The 20396-nt window shown below is 32.0% G+C and overlaps 1 protein-coding gene across 6 annotated transcripts in view; it reads left to right on the forward strand.

The window, feature by feature from the left end:
• Window positions 1-16752, forward strand: part of LOC142327464 (uncharacterized) — a 154896-nt gene extending 138144 nt beyond the window's left edge. For 3 of the 6 annotated variants that reach the window (XM_075370567.1, XM_075370600.1, XM_075370593.1), the window contains 2 exons: window positions 3080-3118; window positions 15282-16752. In XM_075370567.1, coding sequence (XP_075226682.1) covers window positions 3080-3118; window positions 15282-15613 — 371 coding nt within the window. In that variant the 3' untranslated portion in view covers window positions 15614-16752. The remainder of the gene's footprint in view (window positions 1-3079; window positions 3119-15281) is intronic. The other 3 variants (XM_075370585.1, XM_075370609.1, XM_075370578.1) reach the window with 2 other exon arrangements.
• The last annotated feature ends 3644 nt before the right edge of the window (window positions 16753-20396 follow it).

Below are 20396 nucleotides of genomic sequence, written 5' to 3' on the forward strand. Positions count from 1 at the left end.
TATATATACTTTTTTATATATATATATATATATATATAAAATACTATTTTTCTACTTATTTGCCAATACTTTTTCACATTGGCTGCAATACATTTTTGATATCGGCTTACCAGCTTCATTATTCCATTACTGAAGAATTCTCCCACCTGTGATTTGAACCAATTAATTACTCTGTTTTGCAATTCCTCATCATCTTCAAACTTCTGCAATGCAAGCCACTGTTTTAAATGGAGAGAAATGTAATAAACACTCAATGGAAAATCTGGACTGTAAGGCAAATGTTCAAAGATCCCAATGAAATTGTTGCAATTGTTCAGTGGTTTTGTTTACCTGTGAGGCCTTGTGTTATTATGGAGAAACAAAATTCTGTTGGTCAGCTTCCCGCATCTTTTGTTTTGAATTGAATGTCAAAGATTTGTTAGCATTTCACAGTATATATCGGCATTAACAGTTCTTCCACCTTCAAGAAATTCAGTCAGCAATATCTCTTTGGCATCTCAAAAAACCGTAGCCATAAGCTTTTTTGAACCTTCTTGCTTAAATGTTTTCAGGATGATGAATGCCACTATTGCATTGATTACTGCTCTGTCTCAACAATTGTATAATATATCCACATTTCATCTCTAGTCACAATGTGTTTGTATAACCTTCATTTTCATTACGTCTCAAAAATGTTTGAACTGCTGCAAGATGTTTTTCTTTGTATGTTTTTCAGCTAAAATGTTGTAAATTGCTGATCACGAAACAAAAGGAAATTCAATCGATAATTGAGAAACAGTAAGCCTTCTATTTTCACGGATTTTTGCATTCACATTTTCAGTCAATTCATCTGTGATGACAGTTGGGCAACCACTACGTTCTTCATCATGAATATACGTTCTTCCTCTACAAAACAAACAACATTGGCAAACTTTACCTTCACACCTAACACTGGGTCCATAAACATTGACAATTTCTCTATCAATATTAGTAGCAGATTTGTTTTTCACCGATAGATAATGAATTACTGATCGCACTTCACAACTTGCACAATTATTAATTGTAACACTCATTTCAGCCAGGCTATATACATCAACTAATGCGAATAATGTTAACCTATTATTGTAAATAGATGATTGTTGATTTAAATAGACATGCTACATTAGCACCATCAATTTCCACCACATCTAATGGCGGCAAATTGAAAACGCTCTTACTTAAAAAACACCCCTCATAAATAGAATACTTCAGGTTGCAGAGATATTTACGATTTTAATATTAACCTGTTACTGCTATTTCTAAGTATGGAAGCAGTCTTTTTCCTATGGTTAACTTAAATTTAATCACATATATGAAATTTTATTAAAAATATCAGAATCATTGCAGATGAGCTATTTTATTTAAATTGTTTCTGCAGTGTGGCCAGGAAGTCACCATACCCCTAAAGTTAACGAAAAATATGAGTTAGGATATGTGTTCAGAACATGTATTATTTTCATTGGGATTGGTTGGCAACAGTTTTTTTACGATGTCACACATCCTGAGTAAAAGACAATTGTGCTAAAATGACTGACATTAGTATTACAGCATCGAGAAGCAGTTAGTAACAAGTGTATGGGTTCATGAACGACAACATACAAATCAAACAATGAAGAAGATAATTAATGATATGTTTTGGAAACACTTGAATAAGCTGCCACCACAAAAAGCAACAATGTTGACCTGGGAAAAATGTGAGTTTGAATTGAAATCAACTTGTAAAAAATCACCTGAACTTTGTTTACTGCGGGTGACAGTGCAAGACCATACAAAAAAGTATTTAAAAGTTAGGCCATGTCCTCTGATGTCCATCAATGAATTGTCAGATGCAGACATAGAATGCCACGCAGCATCTTGCTGGGCTTTATTAGAAAAATTCCCCACAACAGTGCACCATGGAAAGGTGCTTTTTACTGACAAATGTGTTATTTTGGGTGAAAGAAAATCCTTATTACACAACAGAGTTGGAAATAAATCCACCGCACGTCATGATATGGGCTGGAATGCCGGCTCGTCATTTGTTTGATCCTTAATTTTTTTGGCAGGCTAGTAAATGCACAAACTTATTTAGAGATATTGGAGGCATGGTTAATACCACAGCTTCAAGAGAAGGATCTCATGGAACCTGTACATTTTGCTCTATAAGTCCATGCGTTTTTTAATGAAAAATTTCCAGGACGTTGGATTGGCCATAGTACTCCAGCATCACCAGCTCAATTACCATGGCCACCACAAAGTCCTGGTCTCACCACACCAGAAATTCATTATTAAGGCACATGTATCTGCACGTTGCTACACCACAATTGAAGAAGTGTGTGTTGCTGTGAGGGACGCCTGCTGTAACGTAACACCAGAAATGCCCCCAACACATGTCACAGAAGATGTGGCAATGTATAGAATTGTGTGTACAACATGAGGATGAACACACAGATCCAGTGGACCATTAAAAGTAATAATATATATCAAGTGAGTAAATAAAATAATTCATTATATCGCATTTTTCATTTATAACTCTACCAAATTTTAGTTCTAACTCTAGGAAGTACGATGACTTCCCAGCCACTAGATAAACATTTACTTTTATGTTTCTATAATGAAAAGAACCCATTCGTAAAGTTTTTTTGTGTAGTTTAGGAACACTATACATGAAATGTATACATAAAATTTATGTAAATATATTAACCATTTCACAGATGAGTGATTATTATTATCTTATATAATATACTTAAAATTTTTTATTGTATTTGAAATGAGTAAATTATTAAAATCTTTTTTTTTAATTTTTTAACAGATTTCTTGATTTTGTTTTTTTGCCAGAAACTTATAAAACTTAGTACTTGTTATAGTACATTATTTAACCACTGTTATAGATTTCAGGTATACTTTTTGTTCATTTAATAGTACTTAATAAAATTTTTTTGTGGAGTTATGTGGTTTTTCTGTTTCATTGTACTGCTGCATTATGTATACCTAGTTTTGCATTCAATAAACGAATTAATTTTTACGTTTAATGTATTGTATTGTACATTAACTGGAAAATTTTGTGTATTGTTTATTTCAGATGAAAACAAGCAACCTGAAATAAAGCGTGGTCGTTTAGGTAAATTTACTTTTGAAAATAATATTTACTCATTATTATAGCTTACCATTGTATTGCTTGTGTTTATTATTAACTTATTGAATTGTTATTCAAAAGATATCATTTAAAATAGTTCTAAACAATCCTCCATTACTTTTAAAACTACGAAGATATATACTTCATAAAATCTAGATTTATTTAATATGATCTTAAAGTTTGCTGTTATATAATAGATAGATATGAATGTGTAATTTATTACATTAAATGTTAAATAATTATTTTTAATGTTACTTCAGTTTTAAATCTGCTATAACAGTCTGGCTACTGCCAGACCTTTAGTCTGTTAGTGTATAAAATGTAGGTCATACAAATAAAAGATATTCAGTGCCTACTGAAATAAATTAATTAAAATATTTTTTTTTTTATCAAAATTCTAAAGATTCCACTACATTGAACTACTATTACTAGTTAAAGTTCTGTGAAGCTAAGAAATTGAAAGATCAGTCACTGCTATGCTGTTTGTAAAGAGGGGTCCGAAATGTTCCATTCAAAATTTGCAAATATTTAATATGTAATGACTGTGCTGAGTGATGGCTTCTGTTACATAGTCAGTTTAATAACACATTGCCATTAATCTTAGATTTTGTATCATGAATACTCATAGGGACTATCTGAGACTTCATCAGTGAGACTTAAAAAAAATTTTCTAACATTTCGGAATTTAATTTTTTTATCAACACATAGGGCCAAGAGCTTGGCTAATTGAAAGTGCAAGTTGATTGCTATTGACTTTTTGAATACAGTATGGCTGTGCAACTTTGACTTTACTTCCACATTTCTCCCTTATTAGATTTTTAGCATACACTAAATTAATGTGAAAATAGTTTCCATAACAATTAATTTTTTTTATAGAAAAATTATGTAATATATGACTCAGACACACGAGGAAGTGCTGTACTATATTTAATGAGTGTCTCATTAGAAACAAAGTTTATTGAATGCATGTGTTGTAATAAGATATGAAATAGTGTGCAGGATCCATTATGAATCTTAGGCCCTGTACTTTGCAAAATCAGTTGGACATCAGACCAACTCCACAAATGCCAATGGGCCCGTTACTCTTTTCCCAGAGTACCTATTTAGTTCTGTTAAGCGTGTAATGTCAACAAGCACCTACTTTCTTACTGACTTAAAGTAAAAGATTATTTCTGCTTACATTTACAAATGTAATACTTCCTTATATTCCTAACTTCTGTAAAAATGTTCTTATGAGTTGGGCTGAAAATCATGTGCACATAAGCATTTTTCAGTAACTATAGCCAAGTTAGGATTTTTTCAATGACTATCCCAGAAAGTGAAATTTTGATATAGATGTTAGGATGCCTACTGAGATCATTCTCCCAAGAATTCTCTCTAGTTTTTAACTGAATTAGAAAACAATGGCACAGATTCGTGACTGGTGTTTCCTTAATTTTTTGACAATTTATATTTCATACCAGGAAAACTATTGAATCAACATCAAAAATTATAACAAATTTCTAGAAATTTTGAAATGTATTTTTTTTTTTTCATAAAATCAATATTTTATACTAGTTAGTATAAAACTTAGCTGTTAAAACTTATAAACAATTTTACTAGTTATTATTTTTCATCAGATCTATTATTACAAAACCAAGCTGCTGTACAAGCTCAACTTTTTTTAGGTCCTTTACTTGCCTCCTACTTCATTGATTCAATCTAGAAGATTCAGTCAAGAATTGGAATCCATTTGTTTGTTTACTTCCTATAGTGTAGAATTCCTAGACGAGGTGATCATAATGTTTTTATAACATCATGCCAAGAATAAAGGTTGTATGAAAATGGTTTTGAAATTAATTTATCAACATACTCATAGGCTATGTCACTGTTGGATTTGTTTCTTTTTCTCTTCTATATATGTATTCATTCATTCATTCATATTTGTTTTGGTCAACATCTAGCACCAAGGTGCTGTTAGATGTTGAGCTTATTCTTTTCTTCCCAGATCTTTTTCATCTTTTTACTTTAATTCCTCTTCTGTTCATCATTACTCTTGGCTGTGCTTGGTTTGTAATCTTTGTCCTTGACGTTCTTAAATCAGTTAATTATTTTTCTGAATTCATTTCTATCTTGTATGACGTCTTCTGTAATCTTCATTTCTTCCAGATCCTTTTGTTTTTCTTTAACCCAGTTGGTCGTTGATTTCATCTGTTTAAGGTGGTTAAAGATCCTTTTGGTCAGTCTGTCATTGTACATTTCTGTGAGGTGTCCATAGACATTTGCGTGTCTTCCACATGATGTGCGTGAAGGTCTCTGTGTGTTTGTAAAGGCTCTGTGTGTTCATCCATATTTTCCAGGTGCCGTCTACTGTTTTCCTTGATTCTAATATTTTCCTGAGTATTTTCTTTTCTCATTTGTTGTATATCTCCTTTCTTGTTAAGTTTTAGGTATTCTGATGCGTATAGCCCTTCCAGTTTGTTGTAATGTCTGATTTTGGCTTTGTAGGATACACTGCATTTGTTGTATCTGTTTTGCGTAATTCCATATGCTTGTTCCAATTTTTTAACTTTCTGTGTTTGGTGTTTTATCCAATCAGTTGGGTTGCATCTGTAAAGTTTTCTACTTTTTTGTTGTTGCTGTGTATTTTTCCTTTTGGTGTTTAGTTTACATGTACTCTTTTTGTAAGAGATTTCTATGCCAGTTTCTTGATTTTTTCTTGTGCTTCCTCCTTGCTGCACTAGTAAGGCAATATTATCTGCAAATGCTAAACACTCTATTAACACATTGTCTTTACTTTTCCTAATTTTATCCCTTTGATGTTTTCTTTTTCCAGTTCTTGTTTCCATGTTACAATTTTTTTCTAAAATTTGGTTGAATAGATTGGGTGATAGCCCATTGCCTTGTTTCACTCCTTTTTTTTATTTCAAACTGTTCTGATATTTCTTCAAAGAATTTATCTTTGGAGTTGGTTTGATTAGAGTTCTTGTTTTCCTGTTGATGCCGAATTCTTTTAGTGTTTTAAAAATCAATTGTCTGTCAATGGAGTCATTCACTTTTTTTAAATCCACGAATGTGACAGTGGTGTTGGTGTATCTTAGTGCTTAGAGTCTCAAGATGTTTTTAAGGCTGAAGATTTGTTCTGTACAGCCCTTTCTGAATCCTCCTTGATATTCTCATATTAGATGGTCTGCTTTTTTTCGTCTCATCAGCTTTGTATAATAGGGCTTTGTAGGTTACAGTGAGGTGATATTCCTCTGTAGTTTTTGGTGTCCGTTCAGTTTCCTTTCTTGTACAGTGGGTGGATGAGTGCACATTTGCAGTCATCTGGAAGCACACATCTCCATCTTCCATATCTCCTTGTAGATCTGGTGTATTTTCTTCACGACTACCTTTTCTCTATATTTTAGCATTTCTGCCATGATCCCATCTTTTTCTGGTGATATGTTATTTTTTAGAGTTTTTATGATGAATTAGATTTTGTCTGTGGGTGGTTTTGATTCCATATTGGGAATCTTTGTTTTGAATCAAAGTCATTTCTTGGATTCATAACAGTTAAGTAATGTCTGGAAATTGTCCACTAATATTTGGCAGTTTTCCTTGTTGAGTGCCACCAGTTTTCCTTCCCTTTACCTGAAGCATAAGTTTACTGGCTGGTATCCTCATAGTTTTTCTTTGAAGGTCTTGTAGAAGTCCCTAGTGTCACACATCTTGAAGACTTTCTCTATTTTTCCCACTTGTCTTGTATTTTCTCTTGGTGTATCTTATTGTTTTAATTTTTTCCTAAATTTGTTCCATTTATCCTCTGTTTGTGAATTGCCATAGTTTCCACACTTCTGCTCTTTCCTCCAGCACCTTGTCACATTCTCCATTCCACCATCTTTGTCTCAGTTTCCTTTTTGGTTCCACTATTCCTTTTCTTGCCTTGGTAAGGGTTTCTCATTTCGATTCAGTCTTTGTCTAAATCTTGTTCCTGATACTTTTGTTGATTATATCCTAATGTTTCCTTAGTGTTCTTGGTTTGGTCTGTTTGGAATTTAACTTTTTATTTCCAAAAGGTAGTGATCTGAATATACGTTGATTGCTCCTTTTGTTTTGACATTTATAATATCCTTTTGATTTCTAGTTTTCGCTACATGGTCAATTTGATTAAATCACTACATGGTCAATTTTTTTTTTTTAAATTAAATAAACCACCTAGTACAGAATATTCAGATATACATACCTTATAAAAATTAAGGTAAGATATGTTTTATATCAATACTCTGTACTAGTTGGTTTATTTAATATAATTTAACAGAACAGAAGAATAATATGAATCTTAAAAATGTTAATTTCAGTAAAATAATATATATATTATTTTAATTAGAAGAGATATTATATCTCCCAAATTATTAATTCATAATAATTAAGAAATGTGACAGAGGAAACAAAGAAATGTGAGAATTCAACATGAGTTGCTCTTAGTCTAATTCTCGTCTTGTCTTAAAACTGGTGAAAGGTGTAGTTTTTTAAATCATTTGCCATATGTTTGCTATTACAGATTTTGTGCTTGAAATTTTATTTTATATGTATACTGTATTTTCTGTGAAGGTAATCATAAGATCGATCATAAAAAATCATAGATATAATATTTTTGCTGGTTAATTTCCATTTTTATTTTGTTGATTAAAAAAAATTACCAAGTTTTTGAAAATTATGTAAATTTTGATTTTGATAAGTACATTTCCTTGGCATAGTTTTCAAGAAAATAAAGAAAAACAAGCTGATACTACTTTTCCAAGCACACAACCAAAATTTTATTGCTCCAGTTAGTGAGTTGAGGAGGATGATTACCATATTCCAACATCTATGCCAAATTTCTCTGCTTTTGAAGTATTTCACAAAGAAGTTTAATAATCATCTAATTTGATTGCTGTGTAATGTGATGTGAACGTTTTTAAATTTCCACTGATCACTTACAACTTTTGAATGGTGTTTAATGTTTATATTTAACATTTTTTTTATTTACAGGTGTAATTTTTAATGTGTGCCATGTGAGAAATAACTTTTTATATACTTACTATATAAGTGATATATTTTTATTTTTTTAGACAAATAACACTGGTCAACATGATTTTTGTGTCACGAGTACCAGTAAGTGTACTTAATGCAATTTTTTTCATCCTTTTTCAAATATGTATTCAGAATTTCTCCTTCACCCACAGTTTTTTTTTTTTTGTTATTTTAATACTTTTAAATGGTCTTTCGTCCATTTGTCTATTGCCAAGTAAAAGCTCCTAGATCATTGTAAATATGGTGGAACCAAATGAGCGAATTCAAAGGGTAGCATTGTTACTGTTGTGCAGGTTCAGATGTGTATAGCCATGTACTAATGTAATCTAGTGTAGCACACATTCAACAGAACGATGCCAGTTGTGACATAGTAGTGAATCAGTAAAAACATCTTTGTGAGTGCTTTGTGTGTCTGAATTATTGTGCATTACATATTTACAACTTGTATTTCTTTTAATTAGTCATTAGTTACAAAATGCCTACAGTTTGTTTAAATCATCCTATCAATTTTTGTTATGTATGTGGTGAAGTCCCAAAGGTGAAACCTTACTCTGTTAGTAAAAAAGTGTTATGAACTTTATTTTGGGTGTAAAGTCGGGGACTAAACAAGGACCTGGGCCCCACATATCTATTGCTTATTGTGTTCTAGGCTTCTTACTGCATGGAAAAATGGCACATGCCATTTGCTATCCCTATGATTTGGAGGGAACCCAAATATCACTCTCCTGACTGTTATTTCTGCTTAACGAACATTAAGGGATTACGTCAAGATCAGAACATACAATGGTGTACCCTAACTTCCAATCTCAATGAGACCAGTTCCACACTGTGAAGAATTGCCCATACCAAAGTCTCCAGAACATGTGAATCTGATGGAACTAAGGAAGTAAAAGAAACAGATTCTGGTGGTACAGCTTTTGAACAAAGCAGTTCATCTGAGTCTCATTTACTGACTCAAGAAAATCTTAACGATCTCAATATCTTGACGCAGTAAGCGATGAGCATGGGAACGATTTCAGCTATGGAAAAGAGGTATCAAAGAAATTGGAATCCTAATATGCTGGCCGGTTATTGTTGGACCATCAAAAGGGATGCTCCACAGGCAAAATATAGCAGAAAATCATCATTTCTTACTTTCTAGGCGAGTCAAAATTGCTCTCAGAACTCTAGAATTTAGAATAAAAGAAAAACTAGTGGAGGTATGAACACAGTGAATCAACCACACATGATATCATTTCAATTGAATACCCATCTTTTCTAAGTAAGAATTCTTCAAAAAGTGATTTTTTTCAAATTATTTTACTCTTGTAACCAATAATTAAAACCAAAAAAGCCAGATGGTTGGTAAGACAATCAGATTTATAAGATTATTTTTTACAAAGGTTTATTCTGTTAAATATACTTTTATTAAAAAAAAAAAAAATGATTTCTTATCTTTATATATATTTATATACAGGGTCATTCACGGGAACCGGATATTTTTTAAATAATCATAAAAAATTGAATATTTACTTTAAAAAAGTTTTATTGGTACTGAAACACTTGTTAAATCAAAGCATTTGTTACTTACTCATGAACGAAAAATTATGTCCGGCAAGTGATGTCCATTTTGGGCAATACATTGTTGTAGCCTTTCACGGTAACTGGCCTCAATTCTTTGCAGCATGCCTACATCAATCTGGGTGACGTGATGACGAATTGCGATCTTTAGGTCCTCCAATGTATGCGGTTTATTGCCGTACACACGCGATTTCAGAAACCCCCACAGAAAAAAATAACAACTACTCAAGTCGGGGGACCGAGGGGGCCAAGGAATGTCGCCGAATCTGGAAACGATACGTCCCAGAAACAAGTTACGGAGAACAGCCATCGTTGCCCTCACTGTGTGCGCTGTAGCTCCATCCTGCTGGAATAACACATTTTGAAAATTGATTCCCCGGTTTCTTAACTCAGGGATGAAAAACGTATTCAACATTGCAATGTAACGATCAGCTGTTACAGTTACAGCAGCGTCATTTTCTTCAAAAAAATATGGTCCAATAACACCGACCTTTCCTATTGCACACCAGACAGTCATGTCTTTGGGCTATGAAGTGGTCTCTCGTGAAGCTGATGTGGGTTTCTTTCTACCCAATACCGGCAATTCTGTTTGTTGACGAAGCCATTCAGATGAAAATGGGCTTTGTCACTCATTAACAATAAAAAATTTTCATTTTCTTCAAAAATGGAAGCGTTTGTCTTCAAAATTGTAATCGCTGCGTGAAATCTTGCTCGTTTAACTACTGCACGACTACTATCTTGTAAGGATGGAAATGCAGGTCTGTATGCAGAATTCGTCTTACCGTACTTGTGCTCATTTGAAGCGCTGCTGAATGCCTCTGAATAGAGCGACGTGGGCTTCTGACACTGGCTTCCCTTATTCGTTCGATAGCAGTTCTCCGGAGTGCTAGCAGTTCGTCGGGGACCCGGTGGTTTTTTCTTTAATATTGAACCACTTGTTCGAAGATTGTTTACCCATCACAATATTGTGTTACGAGAAGGGACACTTGATGGATATTAAACTGACGGCGGAAATCTCGCTGAACAGCAGTTATGGATTCGTCATTTCGCACAAAACTGTCATACGCGTACAGGCGTTGGTCTAGCGTCCATGGCTCCATCTCAACGACTAAAATGTAAATGCTATTAAAATGTAATTTAATAGTCATGTAATTTAAAATGTAATAAAGGAAACGTCAGACACCACCATGAACGCCCGAGTACCACCACTTCAAAAACATCCGGTTCCTGTGAATGATCCTGTATATATATAAAAGTTGTTGAAAATTATGTTATAAACATTTTGAAAGATATCATTGCAGCCAGCAGTTTGACTGTTCCTTTCTTTCTAGTTGGTAGTGATGTTTCCAAGTTTTATTAACCATTATTTAGTGAAGTAAAAATTCTTCTTGCTTATGTTGAGACACCCAAAACTGTGGTTAGAAATGTTTATTATTTGATCTTTTGTAGGCAAATGCAGCACCCATCTTGCAAACAGTAAGAGTTGCATGTTATACAAAACGTTTTATATAATCCTTGTTGATTTAGAAGAGGTGTGAATAGTAGAATGGTGATTTAAGTTAGGTTTTTGTTACCACTGAACACAATACTGTTTGTTGCTAAAACTGTGAATATGTCACAATAGCTAGTTGTTTGGTTGAAGTCATATTTAAACAGCCATCAAAAAAAATATTAACTTGTAGGCAGTGAATTTGATGTAAATAAATTTAACAAATAATTATTTTTCAACATTACTATTTTCTTTATATGTTAATGGAGGTAGTAAATTTTAACAGGAATTGATTTTATACAGTATTGTAATTAAACAATGAATGTACATGATTTAAAATTTATGTAACATAAAAGTATGGTGAAAATTCTTCATTACACTATTCAGCTTATTAATCAACAAATTAAAGATTTTAATTTCTTAGACTGATAATCATTTCTTATTCTCAGTTCAGTTTATTACATTTATGTGAATCACCTTCTGTAATGATCTAAGGATCTAGTATTTCTTTGAGTACCAAGGCAAAGAATTTAGGACTATTTATTGATTCTGGACTATCTTGGAAAAAATAAGCAATCTGTGTAAGTTGCATGATATTCTGAGAACTTCACAATTAAAATGATACCTTTCTAAGCTCTTCTTTTCCAAAATCGGTTTGTGCAGCCACAGATTAGACCATTCTAACTACAAGCAAATAATAATATGCTTCAATGTGTCAAAATGTCTGTACACATTCATTTCAGCTATTCTAAGTTAGTAGATAGAGTGACTCAGAATCAATGAAAGAAAATAATTGTGTGTTGCTTCTTTTTTTTTTTACCATATTGAAGCAGAGAGCTTCCATTCATTTACATTTTCATTGTGTAAGGATATGTGGTCTTCACACTTTTAAAACCAATCATACAGCTTACTGCAGATTTTTTTATGATTAATTCACCATACCAGAAGATTGTGCATAGAATGTGAAATAAAAATTTTGTAGCATATGAAAAATGCCTGATAGTGATTTGAACATGATACTTTCCAGATGAAAGGTAACATCTGTTAGAATTTTCAGCTCTGTAGGTCAGGAAATAATGAACTATAATAATATAAAAAATATATATAATTTTAAAAAGTAAATGTAAAAGTTGTTATTCTGATGTAAATTGTAAAATGAATAGTATTTACTGTTTTTGAATTTTTTGTTGCAATAAATTGTATTTAATTATGTTTCATTAAGATCTCAAGTTTTTTGTTAGTAGAAGCCAGCCATCAGTCACTCCTAAATGACTGTCCAGAGGACTGTCAATACTAACCTAGCCAAAATAATTATAAATCTTCCTCACTCTGTTTCTCTTCTAGAGAAAATATAGTACTTTTTAAGTTTTTCGCTTCCTATTAAAGTAGCTTTACGCTACTTTCAGTACTATTCAGTAGCTTTCATTGATTCCATTAACTCTTGAGCATGGATCCAATCACCTACTGTGTTTCTCACTATAACACTCTAACCTTTAAGTTTTTGGGAGTTGGCTAGATTGACCCAGTCTCATAATTATAGTTCCCCCTTTGTATGGCTTTGTATTCTACTCTGTATATGTGCTTCTGTTTATCCCTTATCATCTCCTTTAATTTTGCCCTAAAGATACAAGTGAAACATTATATTAAATAAGTTTTCTAAATTTTAAAAAGAATTTTGAAAATTTTTGCTTATACTACAACACATATTTATCATAACTTAGTTGTAGAATACGAGGGCTGTTTTTTTTCTACCTCTGATCGTGTATCTTAAGTAAACAAGAGATAGGCAGGAGCCAGGTCTGCATGTTGTGCGATTGTGCCACTCCCTCACCACAAACTCTGCCATTGTTGGCTCCATTACATCACTCCAAGCCAAGCTGCAGGCAATTGAACATGGCCGCTGTGATTGATGCTCCAGCCAAGTGCGAGTTGTGAAGTGTGATATATTTTCTGCAAACAGAAGGTGTAGGACTGCTAAAATCCATTGCAGAATGAGCCTAGTGTATGGTGAAAATTTAATGAGTAATAGTAATGTGCAGGAATGGTATAGGAAATTTAAAGAAAGGCGAACAGACATCCATGACGAAGGTGGACAAGGACACAAATCTGTCGCTACTGTACACCTGGTTTAGCATATTGATGATTTTGTCCACGACAAACAAAGGTTTACAGTAAGTGAACTATCTGCAGAAATTCTAAGCTCTTCTCTGTACGCAATTGTGACTAAAGACCTAGGATACCAGAAACTGTCTGCATGTTGGGTTCCAAAAATGTTGAGTGACGATTGCAAAATGCAGCGAATGGCGTCAGCCTGAATGTTTATTATGCATTACGATAATAAGGGGAAAGAGTTTTTAAAGTCTATCATTACTGGTGATGAGACTTGGATCCAGTATGACAATCCAGAAACCAAAGAACAGTGTAAGCAATGGATGTATACTTCTCCAAACAAGCCAAAAAAACTCAAGACACTGAGCAACAGGCAAACAGTAGCTAGTTTTTTGGGACCATAAAGGTGCCCTGTTGGTGGACTTTATAGAGCAGAGGACAACAATAAATAAGTTTATTGTGAATTTTTATGTTGCCTGCATAGAATGATCCAGAACAAATGGAGAGACATGCTCTCATTTGGCGTGGTTTTGATCCATAAGAATGCATGACCGCACTGTGCCAACATGACGCAAGACCGCAAACAATTCAAGTGGGAAGATTTCAACCATCCACCACATAGTCTAGACCTAGCATCTAGCGATTATCACCTCTTTCGAGAATTGAAGGCGGGATTAGGCAGACCACACTTCACCACCAACGAAGAACTTCAGGAGGCTGTCAAGACCTCACTGGCAGCAAACTTCTTTGAACAGGGCATCAGAAAGCTAGTGTCCTAGCTTTCCCTCATCAGAAATATTGTGACAATAGCTTTTGTTACAATATGACAAATGCCTCAATTATTTTGGCGATTATGTAGAAAAATAAGTTAGATACTTACTCAACTTTTAGCAATAAAGTCATTTTGTTTTGTCTATCTGTTTTTTTATATCCCATTGGAGGTTGAAAAAAACAGCCCTCTTATTACATGGTCCAGGATTCTTCATTCTGCACAGTTGATATCTATACGGGTGATCCATTTACTTCATAATAAGCAAATTAATTGAAGTCCATGGTTGTGAGAAAAAAATACAAAAAATATACAGATTGTTGTCACACTACAGTTATTTATAATTCCATGAAAAGTATACGTGAATAAATTTATAATTAATGCATTGAAAAAAATTAGCCATAAACTTTAGATTGAATTCGAAAAACTTTATCATTAGTAGATTTTAGCTATTTTCTGTAGTTAATTTATTTTAATGGAAATAAAAAATCTTGTTACCTTTAAAAAAAATTCTCATTTATTTCATCAGATAAAAATAAATACTACAACTGTTTAATAATAATAATTGCATTTGTTGCATGATATGTTTACATTAGCTTAAGGCTTAGGTGAGTGCACAGTGATTTTACTTAAACAGTAAAATTTATTGAAATAGAATTTGAACAGTTCAATTCATAACTTGTTCACAATTTTATTTCATCCATCACTTGTCATTCACAAATTTATTAGATTCATAAAACAGATTAAACACATTTGATTTATGGTAATGCTTATATTAACATGTGAAATTTAACATATTATGCCTTACTAATTTTTTTTTTTATAGCCAGTTAAATCTCATATTTTTCCTTAACACAATCAAAATATAAAAATACATTTCAGGAAGGAAGTTGTCTTTGTAAAGATATGAAAGTTGTATAAAATAACTCGCATTTTAGATCAGATTTTTTATATAGAAACATTGCATAGTATTTTTTTGTATTACAATGCTGTACTTTAGCCACTTCTTGACATCATTCCATTACCATTATTACCATATGCACTGTATGATGTGATCATAATCCACATCAGTAAATTGATGTTTTCAGTTCGTCTGTTAATTGAACTAAACTTTTTCATCAGAATTCATGTTTAATTTCATTGTCTTTTTTTTATATAAATTAATATTTATTATATTTATTTTGCAGGTAATGGTGACCAGCATCATCAGCTACACCAACCACAATCAAGAGTTGATCGACCTACATTTAATCACTATTCTTCGAAACCTCAGATGTATAACTCCCAGCTTCCATTCCATATGCATCAATTAGGAATGTATCCCCCACCCCCTCCACCGCCACCACCACCACCACCTCCTGCATTAGAACCAACTGTTGGCACAAGTCATATTGGACAATATACTCCTTATTATCAACAACAACATCCACAGTCTCAGTCACAGTTCAATCCTTCTACTACTGCAGCCTCGACTGCTGGTCCAGCAAGTTACTCTTCATATTGGCTGCCACCACAGTAGTTGATAACAGTGTTCCAGTCAATATTTGTTGGATAGTATATTTAACAAAAATGTATCTTTTAAAAGATATCTAACAATATTTTTTTTTTTTTTTTTGCGTTTTTGAGAAACTGTAATGCCATTATTTCTTAAAAATGTTTGGTGTACAGTTAGAATTAATTTGTATCATAGCTTTTGACTCGATCATGTGAATTCTTATTTCATCGCTATATCATTTCTGAATTATTTTTTTTTAATCAAAATAAAGAAAATGAATTCAGAAAAGAATTTTAATTAAAACAAATTCTATGTATTTATTTTACTTTTATTGAAAAGTGTTTCTCTTGAGGAATTTTACAAATAGAATATCTGTGATGAATTGAAATTAATGTATATAAAATAAATAAAACCTAGTTATATTTTATTAACTTTAGATAACTTAAATAAATTTTGATGTTGTCATTTTACATGATGTTTGAAGAATGTTGTTTCAGTTTGGAAATCAGTGCTCCTGTTTTAACTGATAATTTATTTACAGACTTTTAAGACATTTTGGTGATTATTTTTAGATGGAACTTAGCTGTAGATTATTTATTTACACAAATTTGTGTATGACTTTATTAGGTTAGATTACATAACTTGTATAACTTTATTATGGATAGTTTTAGTAATTTTGCTGTGAAATACTCAAAATATATAATCTTTCATATTATTATGTCTTATATTCTATATTTATAAACCTCTATATAAAATGCAGTGGAAGTTTTTAAGTCAGATTATCAAAGAAAACTTGTTTTGTGATACTGATTTCTCTGTAGATTTTCTGTGCTTAATACAGTACACTTTCTCATTAATTTTAGTAAACTTGATTGTATAACAGTATTTCTGTACAGTTTTTTAAGTACAGAATTTTTTCTATTACTCTGAGCAAATATATGCACGTTTAGATTTTATAAATTGTGTATTAATTGTCATCTTAAGTGAACTTATTGGTTGGTTTACAAATTATCACTTTCCTCTCCATAAGTTACTTCAGGAGAGTAATATATTTATTTATTTCTGGTTTTTTTGTAAAATATCTAAAAACAATATAATGTTAAACTAGATATTAGATTACATTAATTTTGTGTTTTATCCCTTATTTTCTATAATATTTATATATTTAATTGTTAGAATATTTTTGTATAGTTCAGCAAAATTAAGTTAGTAAAATATTTATTATAAGAAAAAAAAGGAATTATATGTATATATATATATATATATATATATATATTTAATTTATTTAGTAAAATTAATTCTTTTCTTATTGTATTTATCCATATCTTCCTCAGTAATAATTATGTCAGACAAAAGTAAAACCTAGCTTTCCACAAGCAGTACAGAATGTAACAATGTTTCGTACCTTACCTAATTTTCTCTAATTTTTACATTAAAAGTTATTTCGAGGCTTTCCCTGATCGTTAAGCAACATTTTTTTTTTTTAAATTACAAATTAAAGTTAAAACAGTAAAAATTGTTTCATATTATAAAATTTGTAGTCAAAAATTAAAACAAAATAAAAATATTGTCTATGGCCAGCCACGCATACCGTTCTGTACAGTAAAGTACAGTTTCAAGGGAAACCCTCGAAAGCACTTTAATGTAAAAATTGGAGAAACTAAGCTGGGTTGTACCTTTGTCATATATATTACATATATATATCAGTGTTAATTTTGAAAGATTTTCATATTATTTTAGTATTTGTATTGAAATAATAGTAAATTTCTTTTTAACTTTTACAAAAAGATTCATCTTGAACTTCAGTACAACTGAGATTCTGCCTTTAAATTTATGTGCACAATTTTTTTTGAATACCTTAAAAGTTATTCTAGTATTATAGAATTGTCAAATAGCGATATAGAAGTTATATGACATTGTAACCATGTGAATGTATTTGATTACACTGTATAATTAATTATGTAAAATTAAATGATAAAATTATGGAAAATATAAAAATTTATGTGAAAATCAGGTTGTAATCAGGATCAAAAATGTCATAAGAGTACTAACTTCAGCTGTTCAGTACAGTAGTTTATTCTACCTATACCATATGAGGAGTATGAAAGACAGCATACGAAGTTAAGAGCCTGGAAAATCCATAAATCTCTTCATCATCTCTTTTAACTCCTTGATACAGAGTCTGGCAGAATGATCGGACAATTTTGTAGTCATCATTATGTTAGCATAACTGTCAGTGGTAAGGCTGAACCACTCTCTCACCTAGTACTATTGTTTTAGTTGCCACCATGAGTTGATTGAGTGAACATCATGCATTTGTGATTGAAGACTATTTTAAAAATAATGATTTCCGTATCACTACACAGCATTTATTTTGCAGACTTTAAAGTTAAATAGAAACACTTCTGTTCCCAGTAGGAATACAATATCACTGCGGGTAAAAAATTTTTGAAACACAATGTCTACTTTAAAAATGAAATCAACTGGATAAAAATGTAGTATAAGAATGCCTGAAAACATTAATGCTGCAAGGTTAGCCATAACACAATTCCATGATGTTCAGCAGCAAGCATGCTGCTGCACTAGGCATTTCTGATCAAAGTGTAAAAAGAATTCTCCATGACGACCTTCAGTTCCACCCCTACAAGATGATATTAATGCAGGAACTCAGTGTAAATGAGTTTCATCCTCAAAAATGTCCACCATGATACCATTTTTCTTTCAAGTGACAAGGCACATTTTTTTTCTCCTCTCTGGATGTATCATTAAACAGAATTACCATTACTGGGCTACCCATAACCCATGAGAAGTTCACCAGCAACCACTTAACAGTCAGTATGGTATGCAGTTTCAAAATTCAGCATAATAGGTCCACATTTTTTTCAGCAGTCAAATCACAGAAAAACAACAGGTTACCGTTATATAATGATGTTGCATGACTTTTTGCTACCAAAACTAAACGAGCTTGGTGATGGAATTTAATTCCAACAAGATGGTGCCACCAATCGTATGGCAAAAGTTTCCATGAATGTTACTTGAGAAACCATTCCAGAACATCTTATTTCATGACATGGCGGCATTCCCTGGCTAGTGAATTCACCTGGCCTTTCTGTTTGTGAATTTTTCTTTTCGGGGAAAAATAGAGTTTACTGTGGTTAGCTGTATTCAGTTGCAGAACTCAAGGAAGCCATTCAACATGAAATTGCAGCAGTTCCACGAGTGATTAAAAAGTTGAGAAAGAGGTTAAATAGTGCATGAAGAAAAACAGGAAACATTTGGATGACACATAATTTTCAAGTAAAATATGGAATATTGTAAGTAAAACTGTATAAGTTGTTTTTTTAATTTGATACATTAAACTTTGTAATACGGGGTATTCCTAAATTAGTTATGCAAAAGTAACCACCTTTCATAATGAAAAAAGTAAACTTGCAGAAATATTTGATTCAACACAATACATTATATCTTCAAGTTTCATTTACAAATGTTGTATATGACTAACTTTTGCAACAAGGCAGATGACCCATCTTTAATCAGTTTCCTGCCAAATCCTATGAAATATGCCTTGATCTGTGATAGCAACTGCTTGTGTTATCCGGTATCACAGCTCTTTGACATTTCCTGGAAGCAGAGAAACAAACAATTTGTCTTTAACATAACTCTATACAGAGAAGTCCATTGGAATTAAATCAGGAAATTTTTCCACCACATCCAATCCAATTCGGCACTTTGGTATTGAGGTACATGACAACTGCACAATGATAATGTGTTGGTGCACCGTCTTGCAAAATGAATTCTGTGCTCATATCCTGTTGTAATTGTGACATTAGATAATGCCATTCATCTCCAGATATGATAGCCAGTTACAGTTGACTTGGCAAAAAAAGGATAGTAAATTTTGTAACAGCTTACAGCACAAAAAACATTTTTTACCTTAGGTGAGTCCCATACATGTTTGATTGTGTGACATCGATTGTGCTCACTCTATATCCAAACATTATGTCATTTCACTTTATCACTGGCGTGAAAGTTTGGTTCATTATTGAACACAACTTTATAAAGATAATTATCTACAGTCTCAATTTTGTTCAACATGTTTACACAAAACTCAGTTTGTTTCTTGTATTAGTTGTAATTTGTAGGGTTTAAATGATAGTCGATTATGCAATATTTTCCATACTGTAACTCTAGGAATATTCAATTCTAAGCTGGCACATCTACCTGGATTACAAATGAATGTCTGACACACTTGTTTGATTGTTGCTTCAGAAACTGAAGGTCTTTCCTGACCTGGCATCCTGTGTGATATACAACTTGTTTCAATGAAATGATTGTACCATGCAAACAGATTTTCTTTGAAATAGTGCTTACAATATTGAGTCATGAATTGTCACTGAATGGTAGTAGCTGATTTGGATTCATGAAACCATAAACAACACTAAGCTTTCTCTGCAATGGTATACAACTTTTTGATGACCGATGGAATTACTCATTTGTGTGTGCCATCTAGTGGGAATATCAGGAACTAAAAGCGTTAGACAGTAATAAAACCTGAAGATATATTGAATTCAGTGATGTATCAAACAATTCTCTATGTTATTTTCTTTTTTCATTTTTAAAGGTTACTTTTGCATAAGTAATTTAGAAATATTCTGCATTATGAAAAACATTTTTTTATTGTCCCTCTGAAATCATCAGATCATATTTCTACATTACATATGCCGTACAACTATAGTAAAAAAAAAACAATGTTTTCAATTTAAAATCTCTAGTCATTATACGTAACAATTAAAAATATATGTCAAGA

This window comes from Lycorma delicatula, chromosome 1 (assembly GCF_047948215.1).
Source record: "Lycorma delicatula isolate Av1 chromosome 1, ASM4794821v1, whole genome shotgun sequence".
Classification (NCBI taxonomy): domain Eukaryota; kingdom Metazoa; phylum Arthropoda; class Insecta; order Hemiptera; family Fulgoridae; genus Lycorma; species Lycorma delicatula.